The sequence below is a fragment of the Canis lupus genome, chromosome 26 (genome assembly GCF_003254725.2).
Source record: "Canis lupus dingo isolate Sandy chromosome 26, ASM325472v2, whole genome shotgun sequence".
Taxonomy (NCBI): Eukaryota; Metazoa; Chordata; class Mammalia; order Carnivora; family Canidae; genus Canis; species Canis lupus.
Window position 1 is genome coordinate 18,287,817 of NC_064268.1, and position 18,333 is coordinate 18,306,149.

The 18,333-nt window shown below is 43.6% G+C and overlaps 1 protein-coding gene across 1 annotated transcript in view; it reads left to right on the forward strand.

The window, feature by feature from the left end:
- LOC112676718 (SV2 related protein) overlaps positions 1–18,333 on the forward strand; it is a 70,823-nt gene that overhangs the window by 46,750 nt on the left and 5,740 nt on the right. The window contains exons 7-14 of the mRNA XM_025474287.3: positions 2,543–2,606; positions 4,665–4,790; positions 5,075–5,203; positions 6,454–6,527; positions 9,320–9,396; positions 13,623–13,730; positions 16,450–16,561; positions 17,444–17,525. Of these exons, the coding sequence (XP_025330072.1) occupies positions 2,543–2,606; positions 4,665–4,790; positions 5,075–5,203; positions 6,454–6,527; positions 9,320–9,396; positions 13,623–13,730; positions 16,450–16,561; positions 17,444–17,525 (772 nt within the window). The remainder of the gene's footprint in view (positions 1–2,542; positions 2,607–4,664; positions 4,791–5,074; positions 5,204–6,453; positions 6,528–9,319; positions 9,397–13,622; positions 13,731–16,449; positions 16,562–17,443; positions 17,526–18,333) is intronic.

Genomic DNA, 18,333 nt, shown 5'->3' on the forward strand with positions numbered 1-18,333 from the left:
GTTGGGCAAACTGAACTAGTAAAGGGATCCTAGGAGATCTAGATGGGTCTACAAACCCTATCTGTATCGAAAGGTCCATGGAGGGACGCTTGGGTGGCTCAGTGGTTGAGGTAGTGATCCTGGGGTCCTGGGATCGAGTCCCACAACAGGGTCACTGCAGGGGGCTTGTTTCTCCCTCTGCCTATGTCTCTGCCTCTCTATATGTGTCTCTTATGAATGAATAAATAATATCTTTAAAAAAAAAAAGGGAGTCCATGGATATTAGTCTCTCTCTACCCCATCTCCCTTATGAAGAGCGAGGAGAGTAATATGAAGCCATCTAGTTGCTCATATGCTTGACTTAGGTGGGAGATGTGGGAAGAGAGAAGGCCTCTTCCTAGCAAAATGAAAGGCAGGGCAGAGAAGTAGTTTAGAGGTTTCCTTCTCTTTCCAGCATGGCCAATGGCTGAAGAAGTAAAAGACAGGAGAAGGGGGCATGAATGTAGTAGATGAAGGAGGCAGCTAGTATAGTTAGGGCATTGGTTACATTCAACAAACAAATAAATTGATAAAGCAAATAAGAAATATATTGAGGATAATGAGGCCTGGGTGTCTCAATGTTGGAGAAAGGAATTATAAACATGGAAACTGGAAGGGCTAGAAAGAACCCTAACCTTGGGGTGCCTGGCTGGCTCAGTCAGTGGAATATGTGAGTTCAAGCCCCACGTTGAGTATAGAGATTACTTAAAAAAAGAAGGAAAGAAAGAACCCTAACCTTCTGGTTGGACTGAAATTGAAAGTATCAGTGTGAACTCATTTTTTTTTAAATACATACACACAGATATAGAAATAGACATAGATGTATAGTGTGCATGTGGAGAGAGAGAAATGAAGAGACCAAGAGAGATGATAGATAGATAGATGATGGATAGATAGATCTCTTAGCTTTGTCCACTGAGAAGACCTAGGAGCAATGACAGACCAGTAGCAATGAGCACACTCCACACTCAGATCTTGGTTTCTAAATACTGTCCTCTACCAAGAGGAACCAGGACTTCTTAGAAAAATGGCTGATACCATGGTTGAGGCAAGGAAATTATATCAGGAGCCTGAACATCTTTTTGTGCCAGAAAGTAAAGAAGTGCTCAAAGAATGATGGAGGCATGTAAAAAAGATATAGAGATTGGATTGAAAAGTCTTCCAATGGCCAGATGGGTCAGTCTGAGCATCAAAAGAATAATGGTTAGTGGCTTACAACCCACTGAATAAAATAGGAATCCACAGGTCCATAGTGATTAAATGAATGAATAGATAGATGATAGATGATAGATAGATAAAGGGGAGAAGGGAAACTCTTCCTTATAGTATAATATCAATCCTAAATGTAGAAAGAATAATGGGAATAAAAAGTACCACCTGTTACCACCATAGTAGCATTGATTCAGGCAGAAATTGTCATTGAGGGGGCAGCCCCGGTGGCTCAGCGGTTTAGCACCGCCTTCAGCCCAGGGTGTGATCTTGGAGACCCAGGATCGAGTCCCACATCGGGCTCTCTGCATGGGGCCTGCTTCTCCCTCTGCCTGTGTCTCTGCGCCTCTCTCTCTGTCTCTCATGAATAAATAAATAAAACCTTAAAAAAAAAAAAAAAAGAAATTGTCAATGGATGGAATACTAAAGCTGGTGATACAGGTTCTATGGGGAACAGGACATTGGCATAATCTCTGAATTCTTCCCTACAAAGTATTTAGTGATCACAAATGAAAAAATGATAACTTTAGGATGGAGAAATCTGTCAGACATCAACTTGATCCAATGACGAAGGTTAATGTCAGCAGCAATGAGATGAGTTGACATCATGTGGCCCTGATGTAAGGCATTGGGGAGACCTTAGTATCATTTCTGTGGGGTTCTTGCCAAGCAAATGTGGCCTGAGTCTGGTCTCAGGGAGACTTCAGATGGACTTAGGATGAGGGACATCCTACAGAATGAAAGACCCATACTTTTTAAGACTATTCAGGACATGAGCATTAGGGATAACCTGAATAATTTTTTTCAATTCTAGATTGAAGTGCCCATTATCTCACACCCTATTTTCCCCTAGATTTCCTAGGTTGTGGGTAGGGCTCCATGGCAGCAGTTATTAAATTCGAAAACCATGTGGGGAGTTAGTTGAGTATGCAGATGCCAGAACCCCACCCCTGAGAGTCTGTTCCCAGTGGTCTAGGGAAGGGCTTGGGGATCAATGTACTTAGCCATCCTCCCAGAAAATTCTGAAGTTAAGTGGTCCACAGACCACCCTCAGAGGAATGTTGGCCCAGAAATTCAGAATGTGTCAGATTCTTGATTTCTGTTCAGGTCATGATCTCAGAGTCATGAGATCGAGCCCCATGTCAGGCCCCCTGCTCAGCACAGAGTCTGCTTGTCCCTCTCCCTCTGCTCCTCTCCCTGCTCTCTTGCACTCTCTCTCTCTCTCTCAAATAAATAAATACTTAAAAAAAAAAAAGAAATTCAGAAAGCTGTGGCAGTCCTAACCTTAACTCCTTTCCTGTCTCTCTGCTTTCAGGGTGACGCTATATGCTGAGTTCCTTCCCATGAAGGCCAGAGCTAAGTGTATTTTGCTGATTGAGGTAAGGAGGGGGGTCTGGGTTCCCCAAGAGTGCTCAGTCCCTGAGCAGGAGATTCTCAGGTGTCCTGAGCCACAGGATAAGGAAACCGGAGTTTGTCAGTTACGTCAATTAGGACATGGTTGGTTTGATTTTTTTTCCCTACTATACAGATAAGTGCTTTGGTTGACAACAAAAATTCAATTTCTTAAAAAAAAAAAAATGGTGGCAGGCAGGTGGTATGTCATTCTTGTTCTGGAAATGTTGTGGGTTTTTAAAAGATTTTCTTTATTTATTCATGAGAGACACAGAGAGAAGGCAGAGATATAGGCAGAGGGAGAAGCAGCTCCATGCAGGGAGCCCGGTGTGGGACTTGATCCTGAAATTCTGGGATCACACCCTGAGCCAAAGGCAAAGGCTCAACCTCTGAGCCATCCAGGCATCCCTGGAAATGGTCTTTATCTGAGAGTTGCTGCCAAAGAGGACAGCCTAAGGAGACCAAAACTCCCAGCCCTCATCCATATCACCCTCTACCCCTGTTTGCATCCAGACTCACCTGTATCTTGTGTTGGTGGCCACCTCTGCAGCCTAGAGGCGGCCTTAAAAAGTTCTTGGTCCAGCTAGTCCCTCTCAAACCTTCTTTCTGCCAGGGTCTTGTGACCATTTTCCACTCATGATCTGGAAGCTCTCAGGACAAATATGTAGCTGCCCAATGTCCCCTCTCCATGCAATGGCAGTAGGGTTTATTTGTCCTTTCTGGACACTGATGTCTACAGTGATGACGATGATGCCATTCTGACCTCTTTAGTCAACATGACCATATTGACAGTATTAATTACATTAACCCCACAGCCCAGTTTACCACCCTGGCTACATCTACCCTTGACCAGTAAGGATGGTAGTTAGCTGGTCCAGATTGGTATGGATCAACCAACTGTTCAAATATTGAGATGCATCTGTGCCAGCAGATCCTGGTCTCTGATTTCTCCTCATCACCTGACACCCTATGCTCTCATAGAACCCCTTAGAACCCCAAGTTAACTCCTGGCTCAGTCATGGTGTGCATGTGTTGGGAGTATATGACTGGTGTCTGGTATCCATTCTGGTTGGTCAGCACTGTACCAGTTTCTTAGACATTTTGACTATCACCCCTGGTTGTCAGCAACAAAAATAAACTATGTTTAAGCAAACCGGGATTTAGGAAGCCTCTCGCAGACTCCCAGAACTGATGGGGAAGCTAAAGGACCATGTTTGGCAATGGACAATAGTTGCAGGGTTCCGGCAGGAGACAGCATACTCAAATTAGGATAATTTGAGGAGGGTTGGATAAAGGGACTATTTCTAAATAACCCCCGGCTTGAAGTTCCAGTTGCCAGGCAAAGGCAGGAAATAATTAGCAGTCCAGAGAGAGAGAGAGAGAGAGGGACAGAGAGAGTTGTATGTCAAGATCTGTTGGACAGGAGCTGTGATCTTTTGCTGAGAGATGCAGCCAGCCCCTGACTACCTGGTGGAGAGGGAGCCAGAGGAATAAATGCCCCAACCTCTCTTACCTTCCCCCTTCCCTCCCATTTCCTGTGGGGCTTCTTATTGGCTGCCCTCAGTGGGAAGCCAAGACAGGGAGCTGGTGTGCAGCACATACAAAGGGCAAGATGGGAAAGGATGGGGAGTGACTCCAAGAGGCACACAGAAGATATTCAGCCCTGTAAGGAAGAGGCAATTGTGACAAAGGATACTAGGGCCCTATTGGTCAAGAGATATGGATGTCAATAGATAAAAACCAATGTGCCAATTACCATATTGACCTCACAGGAGGGAGCACTGATCTCATTAACTTGAGCTGCCACATTGTACACTCCAATGGGTACCTTGCAAATATTACACCATGTGGATGGCACCCACAGGAGATGGACAACATGGTGGCCCTGGCCCAACCATATGGACCACCGGAAAAGTGGTGGCCATTCTGACTTTACAGACCCCAACGACCCCTTTCCCATATCAGTAGCATTGTCTACAATGATGCTGACATTGCTCATGTGCTAACATGCTGCTCCCATCACTGATCTTATTTTCCTGTGCCAGGTTTTCTGGGCCATCGGGACAGTGTTCGAGGTCATCCTGGCTGTGTTTGTGATGCCCAGCCTGGGCTGGCGCTGGCTACTCATCCTCTCGGCTGTCCCGCTGCTCCTCTTTGCGGTCCTGTGTTTTGTAGGTATCCTTTAAGACATCTCAGTCTTTGTCTCTTGGCCTCCTGCTACTCACTATATTCAGTGGGGAGGGGGTGAAGGAGGACACTGTCCTGTAAGGATTATTTTTAAGATATTGGGGGGGGAGGACTATGACAGCAACACCCATTAATAATAATAATAGCAATCATAACTACATGAACCCATTCCAGAGCCCTCATCCTTAAAGACACCACAACTAGATGGAATATGTGGCTGACACCCAGTGTCCTGTTCCATCCTAACCTGCCACACCTATCCCCACAGTGGCTGCCAGAGAGCGCAAGGTATGATGTGCTGTCTGGGAATCAGGAAAAGGCCATCGCCACCTTAAAGAGGATAGCTACGGAAAATGGAGCGCCCATGCCGCTGGGGAAACTCATCATCTCCAGACAGGTCAGTGCCTGGCCCACTGTCTGTGTCCTACGTGTGTCTGTGCACCTGCATGGGAGTGTGTGCATCATGGGATGTGGTAAATCCTGAGACCAGCAAAAAGAGCAGAAGCAGACCAATTCTCCAAAAGCCAATTTTCCTGAATTAACTTGGGAATGTGTCTTTTTACAAAAAACATGTTTCAAGGATCATTCTTTTTGAATATATGTAATAAATGGGAATATATTTTTCCTATGTATATATTGATACATTTATTCCTCAAAATGTTCTCTCTACAAATATATTAATGAAATCTATTCCAAAATATATTCAACAAATACATTCTCAAATATATTCAAGAAACATTATTAATGAATATTGTCTTTTCAGGTACTAAAAAAATACATTTTTATTCACAAAGACAATAGTCATAGGTAGACGAAACCACCTATAATCCATAATCTTTTTTTAAGCATTTAGCATGTTTAAATAAGCAAGCATTTCTCAAACTAAGAAAAATATGTTGGTTAAATATATCTAAGAAAAATATAATCACAGTCATAGAATATACTCTTAAAAAGAGCTCTGTAGAGTGTCTCCGTCTGTTAAGTATCTGCCTTCAGCTCAGATCATGAGGGTTGGAGCCCAGAGTCAGGCTCCCTGCTCAGTGGGGAGGTTGCTTCTCCCTCTCCCACTGCGCCTCCCCCTGCTCATCTTTTTTTCTCTCTCTCAAATAAATAAATAAAATCTAGGGAAAAAAAGAACATTCTAGGGCAAAGATTTGACATATTAGCAAATTATATGAAATTAGCAAGTGAGTCATTTTAATCAATCTTTTGACACATTGGCTTTTGGTGAATTGATTTTCAGCACATTAATTTTTGTGATCTTGACCTAGAGCTGGCTTAGGCAGAGCATGAAATGGTTAGACTCTCTTGTACTGACTGTCTACTCCCTGGGTCCATGGGACTACCAGAGAGTCTTTGGGAGCCAAGCTGATGGAGTTGGCTTCCTGTCTCCAGGATTTCAGGCTGGGGTTGGGGATTGCAGAATGTCTCAATCCTTGGGCAATCAAGCCTGCAGACATTGCTAGATCCTAGCTGGAGGGCCTCACCGGGCTGGGGGACTTTGTGCTGGGGGATTGAGTCCTGGGTTCTCGGATCCTGAGCATTAGCCCACCAGCAACCTCCCTCCCAGTCGTGGGTGTCCACCAGTCTCTGGCTAGTCCAGCTGGAGAAAAGGAGAGCAAACAGCATGTCCTTGTCTTGAAACAGGAAGACCGAGGCAGAATGAAGGATCTTTTCACGCCCCATTTTAGATGGACAACTTTGTTGCTCTGGTTTATATGGTAAGAACTGTTTCTTGACACTTTGATTCCCTTCTGCCTATGCTCTGTTTTGGGTTCTGTTTTATGTGATGCACAAAGAACTCTTTGATCTGAGGCAACAGTTACAAAATTCAGTGGTTTAAGCATCACTTTCCTGATCTCTGCCTTATCCAGGTATCACCTGTACTATTATTTTCTTAGTCTTTTTCTTTAATTGGACTCACTTCTTACTCAGATAAATGTCTTTTTTAAATTAAGTTTTAAATTTTATTTCCAATATAGATAACATGCAGTGTTATTTTAGTTTCAGGTATACAATGTAGTGACTCAGCAAGTTTATACATCACTCAGTGCTCATCATGATAAATGTACTCTTAATCCTCATCATCTATTTCATCAATCCACCTTCCTACCTTCCCTCTGGTCACCATCAGTTTGTTTTCTATGGTTAAGAGTTTGTTTTTTGGTTTGTCTCTTTTTCTTTTCCATTATTTATTTTGTTTCTTGAATTCCACATGAGTGAAATCATATAGTATTTGTCTTTCTCTGACTTATTTCACTTAGCCTTACACTCTCTAGCTCCATCCCTGTCATTACAAATGGCAAGATTTCATTCTTTTTTTATAGCAGAATAATATTCCATTGTGTGTATCTGTATGTGTGTGTATATTATGTATGTTATGTACATACATATACATACAGTTTCTTTATCCATTCATCTAGTGATGGACAGGGGCTGCTCCCACGTGGCTATGTTTAAATAATGCTGCAATAAACATACAGGTGCATATATCCTTTTAAATTAGTGTTTTTCTATTCTTTGGGTAAATACCCAGTAATACAGTTACTGGATCATAGGGTAGTTCTATTTTTAATTCTTTGAGGAATTTCCAAACTCTTCCAGAGTGGCTACCCCAGTTTGCATTCCCACCAATAGGGCACAAGGGTTCAGATAGATTCTTCTAAGAGGGAATTTTACGTCTGCTTTAAAGAAGCAAACCTTAATTGCATGCCATAGATTTTCAAGAGAAATACAGTAAACAGTAGCTAGATTGATGATTTGCCAAGACACTGAACTGCTGTATTTAATAAAGAGACACAGAGAGAGGGTAGGTGTTAAGGACTCATTAGCAAGTAAATGAGACTAGGAAACCACCAAAATACAGTTGAAGAACAATGCAGAAAGGGGGTTAAAGGCACAGACCCCTGAGCAGTCAAAAATTTTTTTGACTCCCCAAAACTTAACTAATAGCCTCCTATTGACCAGAAGACATACTGATAACATAAACAATAAACACATGTTTTGTATGTTATATCTATTATATACTATATCTTAAAGTAAGCTTAGAGGAAAGAAAATGCTATTAAGATCATGTGGAGAGAAAATGTACTTGCAGTAGTGTACTGTGTTTATTGAAAAAAATCTCTTTACAAGGGGGCCCTGAGCAGTTCAAACCCATGTTGTCCAAGGGTCAACTGTAATTGAAAGGAAATGTAAAATAGGAATTTTTGTCACAATGATATTTACTATACCTGCTCCATTAAGTTGCCTTCTTGGCTCATATGGCCTTGGATACCACCAGTGGTGGTATGTATTTTCCTTAAAAAAAACAGCCATTCTGATATCTGGATGTGGGCAGGATGGGAGGGAGGGATTTGTACAGAGTAATAACCTGAAAATCCACAACTAGTTAAATCTCAGCTATTCCTTGAACTTTCTTTCCACCAAATCATGTATACAGCATGAACAGTGTGCAGAAGGGACCTTGCTAACACTCTGCATTCTACTTTAACCAGTTCTCACTTTTCCCATGCACCTTCGAGTAGAGGTGCTAATTAGCAGAAGATTGCCCTGAAAAGTGTTCAATTGCAAGGAAGGGGAGGGGAAAGCTTTGATAATACACAGAACTGGGCTCCAGTTCTGCCCCTGCATTCCTGAGAGCTGAACCAGGCATTTATTATTAGATACCTATTCTGTGCCCAAGTGTAGAATCTGTAGAATTTTTAAAAAGGGAGACCAGGTTGAGGGTATCTATCTTTGCATGCATGAGATTCAGTTGGGCCAACACTACCCAAATACAAAAGCAATTAATTAAAGACTAATTTTTGCACGCTACAGAAATCGCTAAATTTGCTAGCACATATTGTAACCCAAGGAAATTCATTACTGTGGTCTGATTATGACAGTTTCTATGTGACTGTATCACAGGATGAGAATGTTCTGGTCCTACAGGCTTGAGTGTTATAGTTCCTGGGACCATCGGAAATTAATTAACTGTTTCATTCTGATCTGAAATTTTAGGGAAGTCTGTAGAATCCATACTTGTACGGGGCACACAGCAGGTGTTTAATAAATGCTTGGTGAGTTGATCCAGCTCTCAGGAGTTCAAGGGCAGAGCTGGAGCCCAGTGTTCTGTATTATCAAAGCTTTCCCCTCCTCTCTCCATGTTGACCAGCTTGGCCCAGAAGCCCTGAGAGATGTCAGCCACAACTGTGTTCTTCCAAATTTTGGTCCCTTATACTTGTTTTTCCTATTGCCAGTTGAATAACCAGCTTTGAGTGTTCTCTGTGATATAATGCTGTTCTTGGTCTTTTAAAGGACCCAAGATCACGTCCCTTAATCATTTCACTATGCTTTGTACACCATTTGCCTGTTCAAGGGCTCCAGGAAAGCCCCCCAACATCCCTGTGTCGCCCATATCCAAAGACTGGTCCTGACTGCTATAGATGCAAGTCCTTCCTGAGGGGATGGGGAAAGGGGACTTGCATATCTCCTATCATTTCTTTACCTCTTCTTGTTTCCTTTCTGACAGGTTTTCCAATGCGTTTTCTTATTATGGATTAGTTCTGCTCACCACTGAGCTCTTTCAGGCAGGAGATGTCTGCAGCAGTGAGTATCAAACTACCCTATTCCCACCATACACAGTCGTACATGCATGCTCACCACAGGTTCCACCTCTCCTGACCTGGGCCATGCACAAATGCCAGTGGCTTTACCCTGGAGACTTCTAGGAGAAAGTCTCTGCCAAATCTGAGCATAGAAGACCTGGACTGTGGTCTCCAAGATACTCTGTAGAAAGCTGAACAATCTTGTCATGATAGAAGTGACATTACAACAGTCATATCTTATGTCACTTAAAGAGCTCAGTGATGTACAGCCCTGAGTCTGGTGGCCATGACCCTATGCAGCAATTTCACGTGCATGTGAAATCTGAGAACCAGGTTGTATCTCAACTCTGGCCACACAACAGAATCACCTGGGGGGAGCTTTTAAACAACACCAGCACCAGGTTAAACAAAGCCCAGACCAATTTAATCAGCATCTCTGGACCCAGAGATTAGTGGCTTTTAAAAGCTCCCCAGGTGATTCTATTGTGCAGCTAGAGGTGGAACCACTGGACGAAAGGAACAAATAGAAAGCATAGTCTAGGCGCCTGAGTGGCTCAGGCAGTTGAGTATCAGCCTCCTACTCAGGTCATGATCTCCAAGTCCTGGGATGGAGCCCTGCCTTTAGTGGGGCTTCCTGCTCAGCGGGGAGCTTGCTTCTCTCCCTCCCTCTCCCTTTGCCCCTCCCCACCACTCTTTCTCTCTCTCTCAAATAAATAAACCCTTAAAAAAGAAAGCAAAGTCTATGCAAATCCTGGGCTTTCAAACCATTCTATTTTTTAAAAAAAGCTTCCTAACATTGAACCCAGGGTAGAGGATAAAGGGATCAAGTTCTTGCTTGTCTGCGGGATTTGCCTAGTTACCTTTTTCATATTAAGGCTCTAGAATATTAGCTAATAGTTTGGTTTATTGGTACAAGGATTTAATGAGTCGGTGGTTCAGTTGCAGATCTGGGGTTTAGTGTAGATTGAGTATAAATCACATGCTCCTAACAGTGGATCCACTTAAGCAAAGCAGAGGATCCAGGGGAATGTTACAAAGCACAAGTTGGTAGACTTTATCTATAAAGGGCCAGAGAGGGCAGCCCCGGGACTTCACAGTTTAGCATTGCCCTTAGCCCAGGGTGTGATCCGGAAACCCAGGATCAAGTCCCACTTCAGGCTCCCTGCATGGAGCCTGCTTCTCCCTCTGCCTGTGTCTCTGCCTTTCTGCCTCTCTCTCTCTCTGTCTCTCCATCTCTCATGAATAAATAAATAAAATCTTTTTAAAAAAGGGCCAGAGAGTCAATACTTTAGGCTTTGTGGGCCATACACCTCTGCTGTGGAGCAGGAAAGTAGCTGTGGTCAATAGGTTAATGAACAAACATTGTTTGTGTTCTGATAAAACCTTACTCATGACTGCAAATTTGGATTGCATGTCATTTTATGTCAAGTGTTATTCCTTTTTGATCTTTAAAGATCATTTTAAAATGTAAAAACCTTGGGGATCCCTGGATGGCTCAGAGGTTTAGCGCCTGCCTTCGGCCCAGGACATGATCCAGGAGTCCCGGGATCAAGTCCCATGTCGGGCTCCCTGCATGGAGCCTGCTTCTCCCTCTGGCTGGGTCTCTGCTTCTCTCTCTCTCTCTCTCTCTCTCTCTCTGTATCTCTCATGAATAAATAAAATCTTTAAAAAAATAAATAAATAAATAAATAAAATGTAAAAACCATTTTTAGTATGCAGGCCAGGCAGAAATAGGCAGGAAACCAGATTTGACCTTCAGGTGATAGTTTACCAACTCCTGTTTAAAGCTCTTTCTTATACCTGAGTGGAAAAGTGATATTGTGGAACAAGCCCATAGCTGGAAATCAGGGAGCCTGAATTCTAGCACCAAGTGGTTGTGTGACCTTCGACAAGTCATTCATTCAATATTTTCTATCTGCCAGGTACTGATCTAGGTGTTGGGATACATAAGTGAATACAAAAGACAAATATCCCTACCCTTTGAGCTCATATTTTTGTGAAGAAAGAGAAAAAGAGAGAGAATAACATAATAAGTAAACAAAACTTGCATGTTGGCAGGTGATAGGTGTGCTAAAGAAAAATGTTTAAAGAAAAGGTAAAATCATGCCTCTCATACAAATATACAATGAAACATGTCAAAGATTTTATTTTATTTAACCCATCAAGTAATGAATGAACCAGGTAAGAACTGTGAAAAGTCTGAGGATTTACCTATTTGTAAGCTAACAAGTTAGCCTCCCACAGCTTCCACAGATGCTCACAAAAAGACACAACACTCCTGGATCAGAGACAAAAGACTTTATTACTCACAATAATAGCAGGAGATAAGTATCAGCATTTCCTTACACCAGTAAGGAGCTCCCATTCCCACAGGGCAATGTGAAGAGGGAGGTAACACCTGCAAAAGCAATGGGTTATGTTAAGAGTGAGGATCTCTGAGCTTAGGGCATCTAGCTCTCTTATACTGGATGGTAAAGGGTTAAAGCAGGTAAAGCCTACTCTTGCCCTGCAGGGACCCTGTGCCTCCGAAGGCTATCAGCAAACCTGCCCCTTGCTCCAAAGGTAGATCCTTCCTGTCAAAGTTGTTGGTTAAAGGTCCTTGGAAAGGTAGTCCAGAACAAAGACAGTTGGTGTCTTTGCTTATGAAACATGCAGAAATGTGAGCAACCCATGGAGGATTGTCTACTAATGCCAGTAAGAGGTTACAACTGGTTCAAAGGAGAATTCAAAAAATAAATGTATAGAGGCAATCAGAAATACTGAAAAGGCTTTTCAGTTGGAGGTACGATTTGTCAGTACACATAAGACAATCAATTGCATCACTAGACACAATTTACATTTTGATGGACAAGAATCAATTGCATTAATATCAATATTCTCTCTTATTAAAAGATTTTATTTATTTGAGAGAGAGAGAGAGCACAAGCAGGGACGAGAGGGAGAAGCAGGCTCCCTGCTGAGCAAGGACCTCCATTTGGAGCTTGATTCCAGGACCCTGAGATCATGATCTGACCCAAAGGCAAATGCTTAACTAACTGTGCCACCCAGGTGCCCTGCATTAATATCAGTATTTTATAATGTGCATAGATCAAAGATAATGAAAGGTGCTACAACCTGTAAGGGTGCATTAGACAAAACATTTTGCTCATTTTGAAGTCTTCCATGCTATTTCTTAACAAATGTATGGGACAAAAAGATCGTTGAGGAGGATAAGGGAGGTCAAGAATGAGGGGCAGAGTAAGGGGCAGTGAGTAGGTTGAAGTTTTGAATGGGATGATCAAGATGGCCTCCATGAGGTGAGATTTAAAGAAAGACATGAGGGATGCCTGGGTGGCTCAGCGGTTAGGCGCCTGCCTTTGGCTCAGGCTGTGATCCCAGGATCTGGGATCGAGTCCTGCATCAGGCTCCCTGCATGGGGCCTGCTTCTCTCTCTGCCTGTGTCTCTGCCTCTCTCTTAGTCTGTGGCTCTAATGAATGAATAAATAAATCTTTAAAAAGAAAGACATGAAGGGGTGGGGAAATTAGTCACAGGGGTATATAAAGAGCAATCCAGGAAGAGGCAGCCAGTGCAAAGATTCTGAGGCAGAAGTGTTGAAGGAACAGCAAGGAGATCGGTTGGTTGGAGTACAGTGAGCAGAGCAAGGGAGAGACTGAAGGTAGGATCAAGGAAGTAACGGGGGCCAGATAATATAGGTGGGGACCAGGACACCTGGGTGGCTCAAAAGGTTAAGCGTCTGCCTTCTGCTCAGGTCATGATCTCAGGGTCCTGGGATTGAGCCCCACGTTGATCGGCTGAGCAGGGAGCCTGATTCTCTCCCTCTCCTTCTATGCTCTCTCTCTCTCTCTTTCTAAAGATAAATAAAATCTTTAAAAAATATATAGGTGGGGAACATAAAGGCCACCCTGGAGTCTGTCTGCCATGAAAACACATAGTATGTGCCAATTCTGGGCTAAGCACATTCATATGCACAGCCTGATTTCATTCTCCCAACTACCTTGCACAGTGGTTTTATTAGCTCCAGTTTAATGAAGAAACTGAGGCTCAGAGAGATAAAGCTATAGCTCTGCTGGTTGGGATTCACATCTGAGTCTGTCTCGCTCCAGAGCCTGGGCTCTTTCCACGGTTTCCCAGCTGAATCATACCCAGGGAATGGGGAGGGGGAGCAGGAGGTTGTGGTTCAAGGTTCTATGCATGGCTCTTCTTTCTCCTGTCTCCCACCTCCCCAGTCTCTAGCCAGAAGAAGGCAGTAGAAGCGAAATGCAGCCTGGCCTGTGAGTACCTCAGTGAGGAGGATTACATGGATCTGCTGTGGACTACTCTCTCTGAGTTCCCAGGTGAGGAACCTGTGTGAGGTGGGGCTGGGGCAAGGAAGCCTGTGAACGTGGCAGCTGTTCATCTGGTGGTTCCACCTGGTGCTGCCTGGAAGCAAATTCCCTTTCTAGATTATTTTTTCAACCCTTAGCTACAAGGTGACAAGAACTGTGAAGGCTACTCTATTTGAAGGCTAACAAATTAGGCTGCCCATTGTCACACTCACTGACAGAAGACAAGAGATTCCTGGGTCAGAGACAGAGACTAGCAAGCAACGACTAGTCTATAAGTGTCAGCACCCCTCGCTCCCAAGTCTCACGAGGATGATGAGAGAGGGTCCAGGTAGATGCTATACATGCAAGTGTAGGCGGGTATAGCTGTTGTGCTCTAACTCTGGTCCTTTGGTAAGAACCAGCTCACCAAAATGCATACAAAAGCTGATAATAGATGATGGTTGCTACTTGAGGAATTCCCTGAGTGTTCTCTTCCATGGGCCTGATTGACCTACTACTCCCTATATTCTTGACCCTTATATTCTACAGTTTTCCTTGACTTCCCAATATTTTTCTTCAGTCCCTTTTTCACTTTGCTTACCTGAGGAATCCCAGGCTTAGGGAACTCAAATCTCTTATAATGGCTGCCGGAAACCTGCCCAGCTTTTGCTCCAGAGAGAGACATCATCTTTATTGTACTGGACAGTAAACAGACCTGCCCCTTGCTCTGGAAGGAGACAGTATCTCCATCATTCAAGGCTGTCGGCTCTCCAAATGAAATGATAGCTTGGGACAAAGGGAAGCTGGTGTCTTTGCACTTAAGAAATACAAGAGATGCATAATTGTCTTCTACCAGCACTCACCCAGGATCAGCGGAATGTCAAAAAAAATCCAAACCTGCACATAAAGTGAAGGTGATCTATGTTTTTTCCTTTAAAAAAACCAGTAAGGATTACAACAATAATAGTATCTGGCATATATTGAGTGTTTGCTGTATGTATATTTGGCTCTATACTAAATTTTTTATAGATATGTCCCATATAGTCTTCTGAAGTAGCAAAATTATCCCCATTTTACAACTGAAGAAACTAAGGCCCAGAGAGGTGTAGCAAAAACTGTTCCTGCAACTTGCAGCTGCCAGTGTCTGCGTCGTGTCTGAGTGCTATCTCAGGAGGAATGGAAAAGCTCAAGATCTAAAAGCAAGCAAGGTGGCTAGAAGTGCCAGGGAGTTAACACCTGGGAACTGCTTTCAAATATAACTGCAGGAGTTGGTGATATATAAAAATTCTAAGATGCATGTTCCACACTGGCTTCCAGAGCCCCCCAGTGGAATTCTATAGCAATTGCCCACAGTGGTAACTTGCTTAATGGACACTCTTGCCTTCCCTTCTCTATCTTACTTTCTCAACCTCCCACTGGTGCTTCTTTGGGTTACCTCTCAAGCAAACACTTGTACGTGGGCCCTTGTCCCAGAGTCTGCTTCTAGAAGAGCTCAGCTACAATATTAAGTGTCCTACACCTGGCAGAGCTAAAAACTGAGGTCCCACCACAGAGACCAGAGTCTTTACTCCTATACTACCTTGTCTTTCATCTACAACCCTTCCCCCATATAGCCCAGTGGGTAAGACTAGGGGCTTAGAGTTAGACCACATGGCCAGTAACCATTTCTGTGACTTAAAGCACCATGACTTTTCAATGATTTCCATGATTTTACCTTTCAGAAACTCAGATGGTTCTTATTTATTACATTTATAATTTGTTGTTTCTGTTCACTGGCACATCCCAAGGCTCTTAGAACAGTTCCTGACACACAGTAGGCACTTAATTTTTTGATGGAATAAGTATGGGAAATGGGGCTATTGATAGCATTTATTTTAGGGGTTTTTTTTTTTTTTTTTTTTTGGTGATTAAGCAAGATAATAGATCCAAAAGTGCTGAGCCCAGATTTAATAATTATTATTAAAATTATTCATAATAAGCATCATGCTATACTGCCTCTACTGAAGTAGGGAGTCTTATTTTTATTGAGTGCCATTTACAGATGAAGTAACTGAGGCTCAGAGAAGACAAGGGACAAACCCAAGACCACATAGCAAGTCAGAGGCAAGAGGAGGCCTTAGAACCCAGGTGATTCTGACTCCCATCTTAGGTGTCCATTACCTGGATTCAATGAGTGCCACATCCCTTGGTGCCTATATTAGTTATCTGTTGCTGTGTAACAAATTCTCCTATATTTTAGTGGCTTCAAACAACATATTTATTCCTCACAGTTTCTGTGGGTCAGGAAGCTGGGAGTGGCCTACCTGGGTCCTCTGCTTCAGTGTATCCGACAAGACTGCAACAGAGGTGTTTGCTCAGAGTCTGCAGTCACATCTGAAAGCTCAACTGGGGCAGGGTCTGGGTCCACGCTCACTCACATGGTCATTGGCAGGATTCAATGCCTCCAGGGTTGTTGGACTGAGAACCTCAGTTCCACTGACTGTTGGCCAGAGGCCACTTTTAGGCCAGTACCTAAGAAGAGTCAGAGGGAGAGAGAATGCCAGCAAAATGGAAGCCACAGATTCTTTTATAACTTCAACCCAGAAGTGACATCCCAATGCTTTTTTGTATTCTAGTCATTAGAAGAGACTTGCTAGGTCCAGCTCACTCTCAGGGGCAGGGAATTATAAAGGGTGTGAACACCAGGAGATGGGGGGCATTGGGAGCCATATTGGAAGCCACCTGCCATGGTGCCCCTGCTCTCTCCCAGGTGTCCTTGTGACTCTATGGATTATTGACCGCCTGGGCCGCAAGAAGACCATGGCCCTTTGCTTCGTCATCTTCTCCCTCTGCAGCCTCCTGCTGTTCATCTGTGTTGGAAGGTGGGTTGTGAAACCAGCTCTCCCCAGCCAGCAGACTCACATCTTAGGTCATGGTCACTGGCTCTTTGGGACTATAAGCTGTGGACTACACTCCTGGTGGTCATCTGAGAGACGCCTCCTCCCCAGCCCCTCACTAGGACTGGGGCTCTGGACCACAAGATCAGACTCGAATTTGGGCCTGGATACTCGATGAGGGTAGGACTAGGAGGGCGCTTTGGTCCAGGTTTTGCTCCAACATGCTCACATTTAGACTTTTGACACTGTCTCCCGGTGAAATTATGCATACAACTGTTTATGTATGGGTTAAAAGTATTCCTTTGTTCAACGGAAATACTTCCTGTTTGTATAATCCCTTTTTGGCATTTCTCCATTTTCCCATCTATCAAGATAGAAGTGGCTTGTGCCTCTCTTGATCTCGGAGAGGTACCAGACCAAAGCTGATGAGGACTTTGTGGAAAGCCTGGAGAGGTAGTTTACACCCTGACATGTTGCTGTTCTTAGACATTTATGGGAACAATGGATCAGAGGGTCAGGGACCAGGATTATCCTAAAAATACTGCACAGAAGTTTACTTTCACTGGTTCAGCTGGTTCCTGACTCTAGAAAGTCCTGTCTGGGTTTTCAATGATTTATATCCCTTCTCTCTGACCTTGCCCCCAACCTGGGCACCACAGATGTTTGCAGTTCTTGACCTGGAACTTTGGAGAATGATAGACTTATAAAGGCAGGCCTCTAGAGAAGGCACCGAGATGGTGTGCCGGTGTGGAGATGGGCTGTGCCAATTCCTAGGGTATAAATTCTGCTGGGGCAGATAAGACTTTGCTGAAACAAGCCAACAGAAAAAAATACCTGCTCACCTTTTTTTTTTTTTTCTCTCCTTAGAAATATGCTTACTCTGTTACTCTTCATTGCAAGAGCATTTATTTCTGGAGGCTTCCAGGCAGCCTATGTTTACACACCTGAGGTAGGACAAGTGTCTGGGAGCAGCTGGGAAGGGGAGGGAGGGAGCTCTGCCTCCAGCAACACCCAGCCTGGGATCCTCAGCATGAAATTTGTCTGTGGGTCTGTCTGAGTAGTTACTGTGAAGCTCTTCATTATTTCAGGCTATCTTTCAATCATTTTTTTCTGCTTATGAAAGCTGATGTTCAACATAAAAGTTCCAAATGGTATTGATTTGCATAAAACCAAAAATTAAAGGGCCCCACATTCTCCCTTCATAGATACAAGTTTTTTGGATAGTTCAGTTTTCTTCTAGGCATATACTAATTTGTGTTAGTGCATGTACCAAATTGGGAAAGTGAGCAACTGGGAAGAAATTTATTTTTTAAAAAAGATTTTATTTATTTATTCATGGGAGACACAGAGAGAGAGAGAGAGAGAGAGAGAGAGAGAGAGAGAGAGAGGCAAAGACACAGGCAGAGGAAGAAGCAGGCTCCATGCAGGGAGCCCAACGTGGGACTCGATACCAGGTCTCCAGGATCACGCCCTGGGCCGAAGGTGGCACTAAACCACTGAGCCAGCTGGGCTGCCTTGGGAAGAAATTTAATAAAGAAACTAATTACAATGGTGTGAAAGCAGTAAAGCAGTGCCCCAGAGCTTGCACTGGGGTGGAGGTAGCTGGGGACACTTCTGCCGTCCAAGGCCAGTGGGGTGAGGAGAGGGGAGAGTTCCAGGGTCCCTGAGAGACCTGTATAGAGAGAAATTGTGGCCTTTAGTTGAAAGATACATGTGGCCTGAATCAACCTGGCAGGGAAAGAGCAGGAGAATAAAGA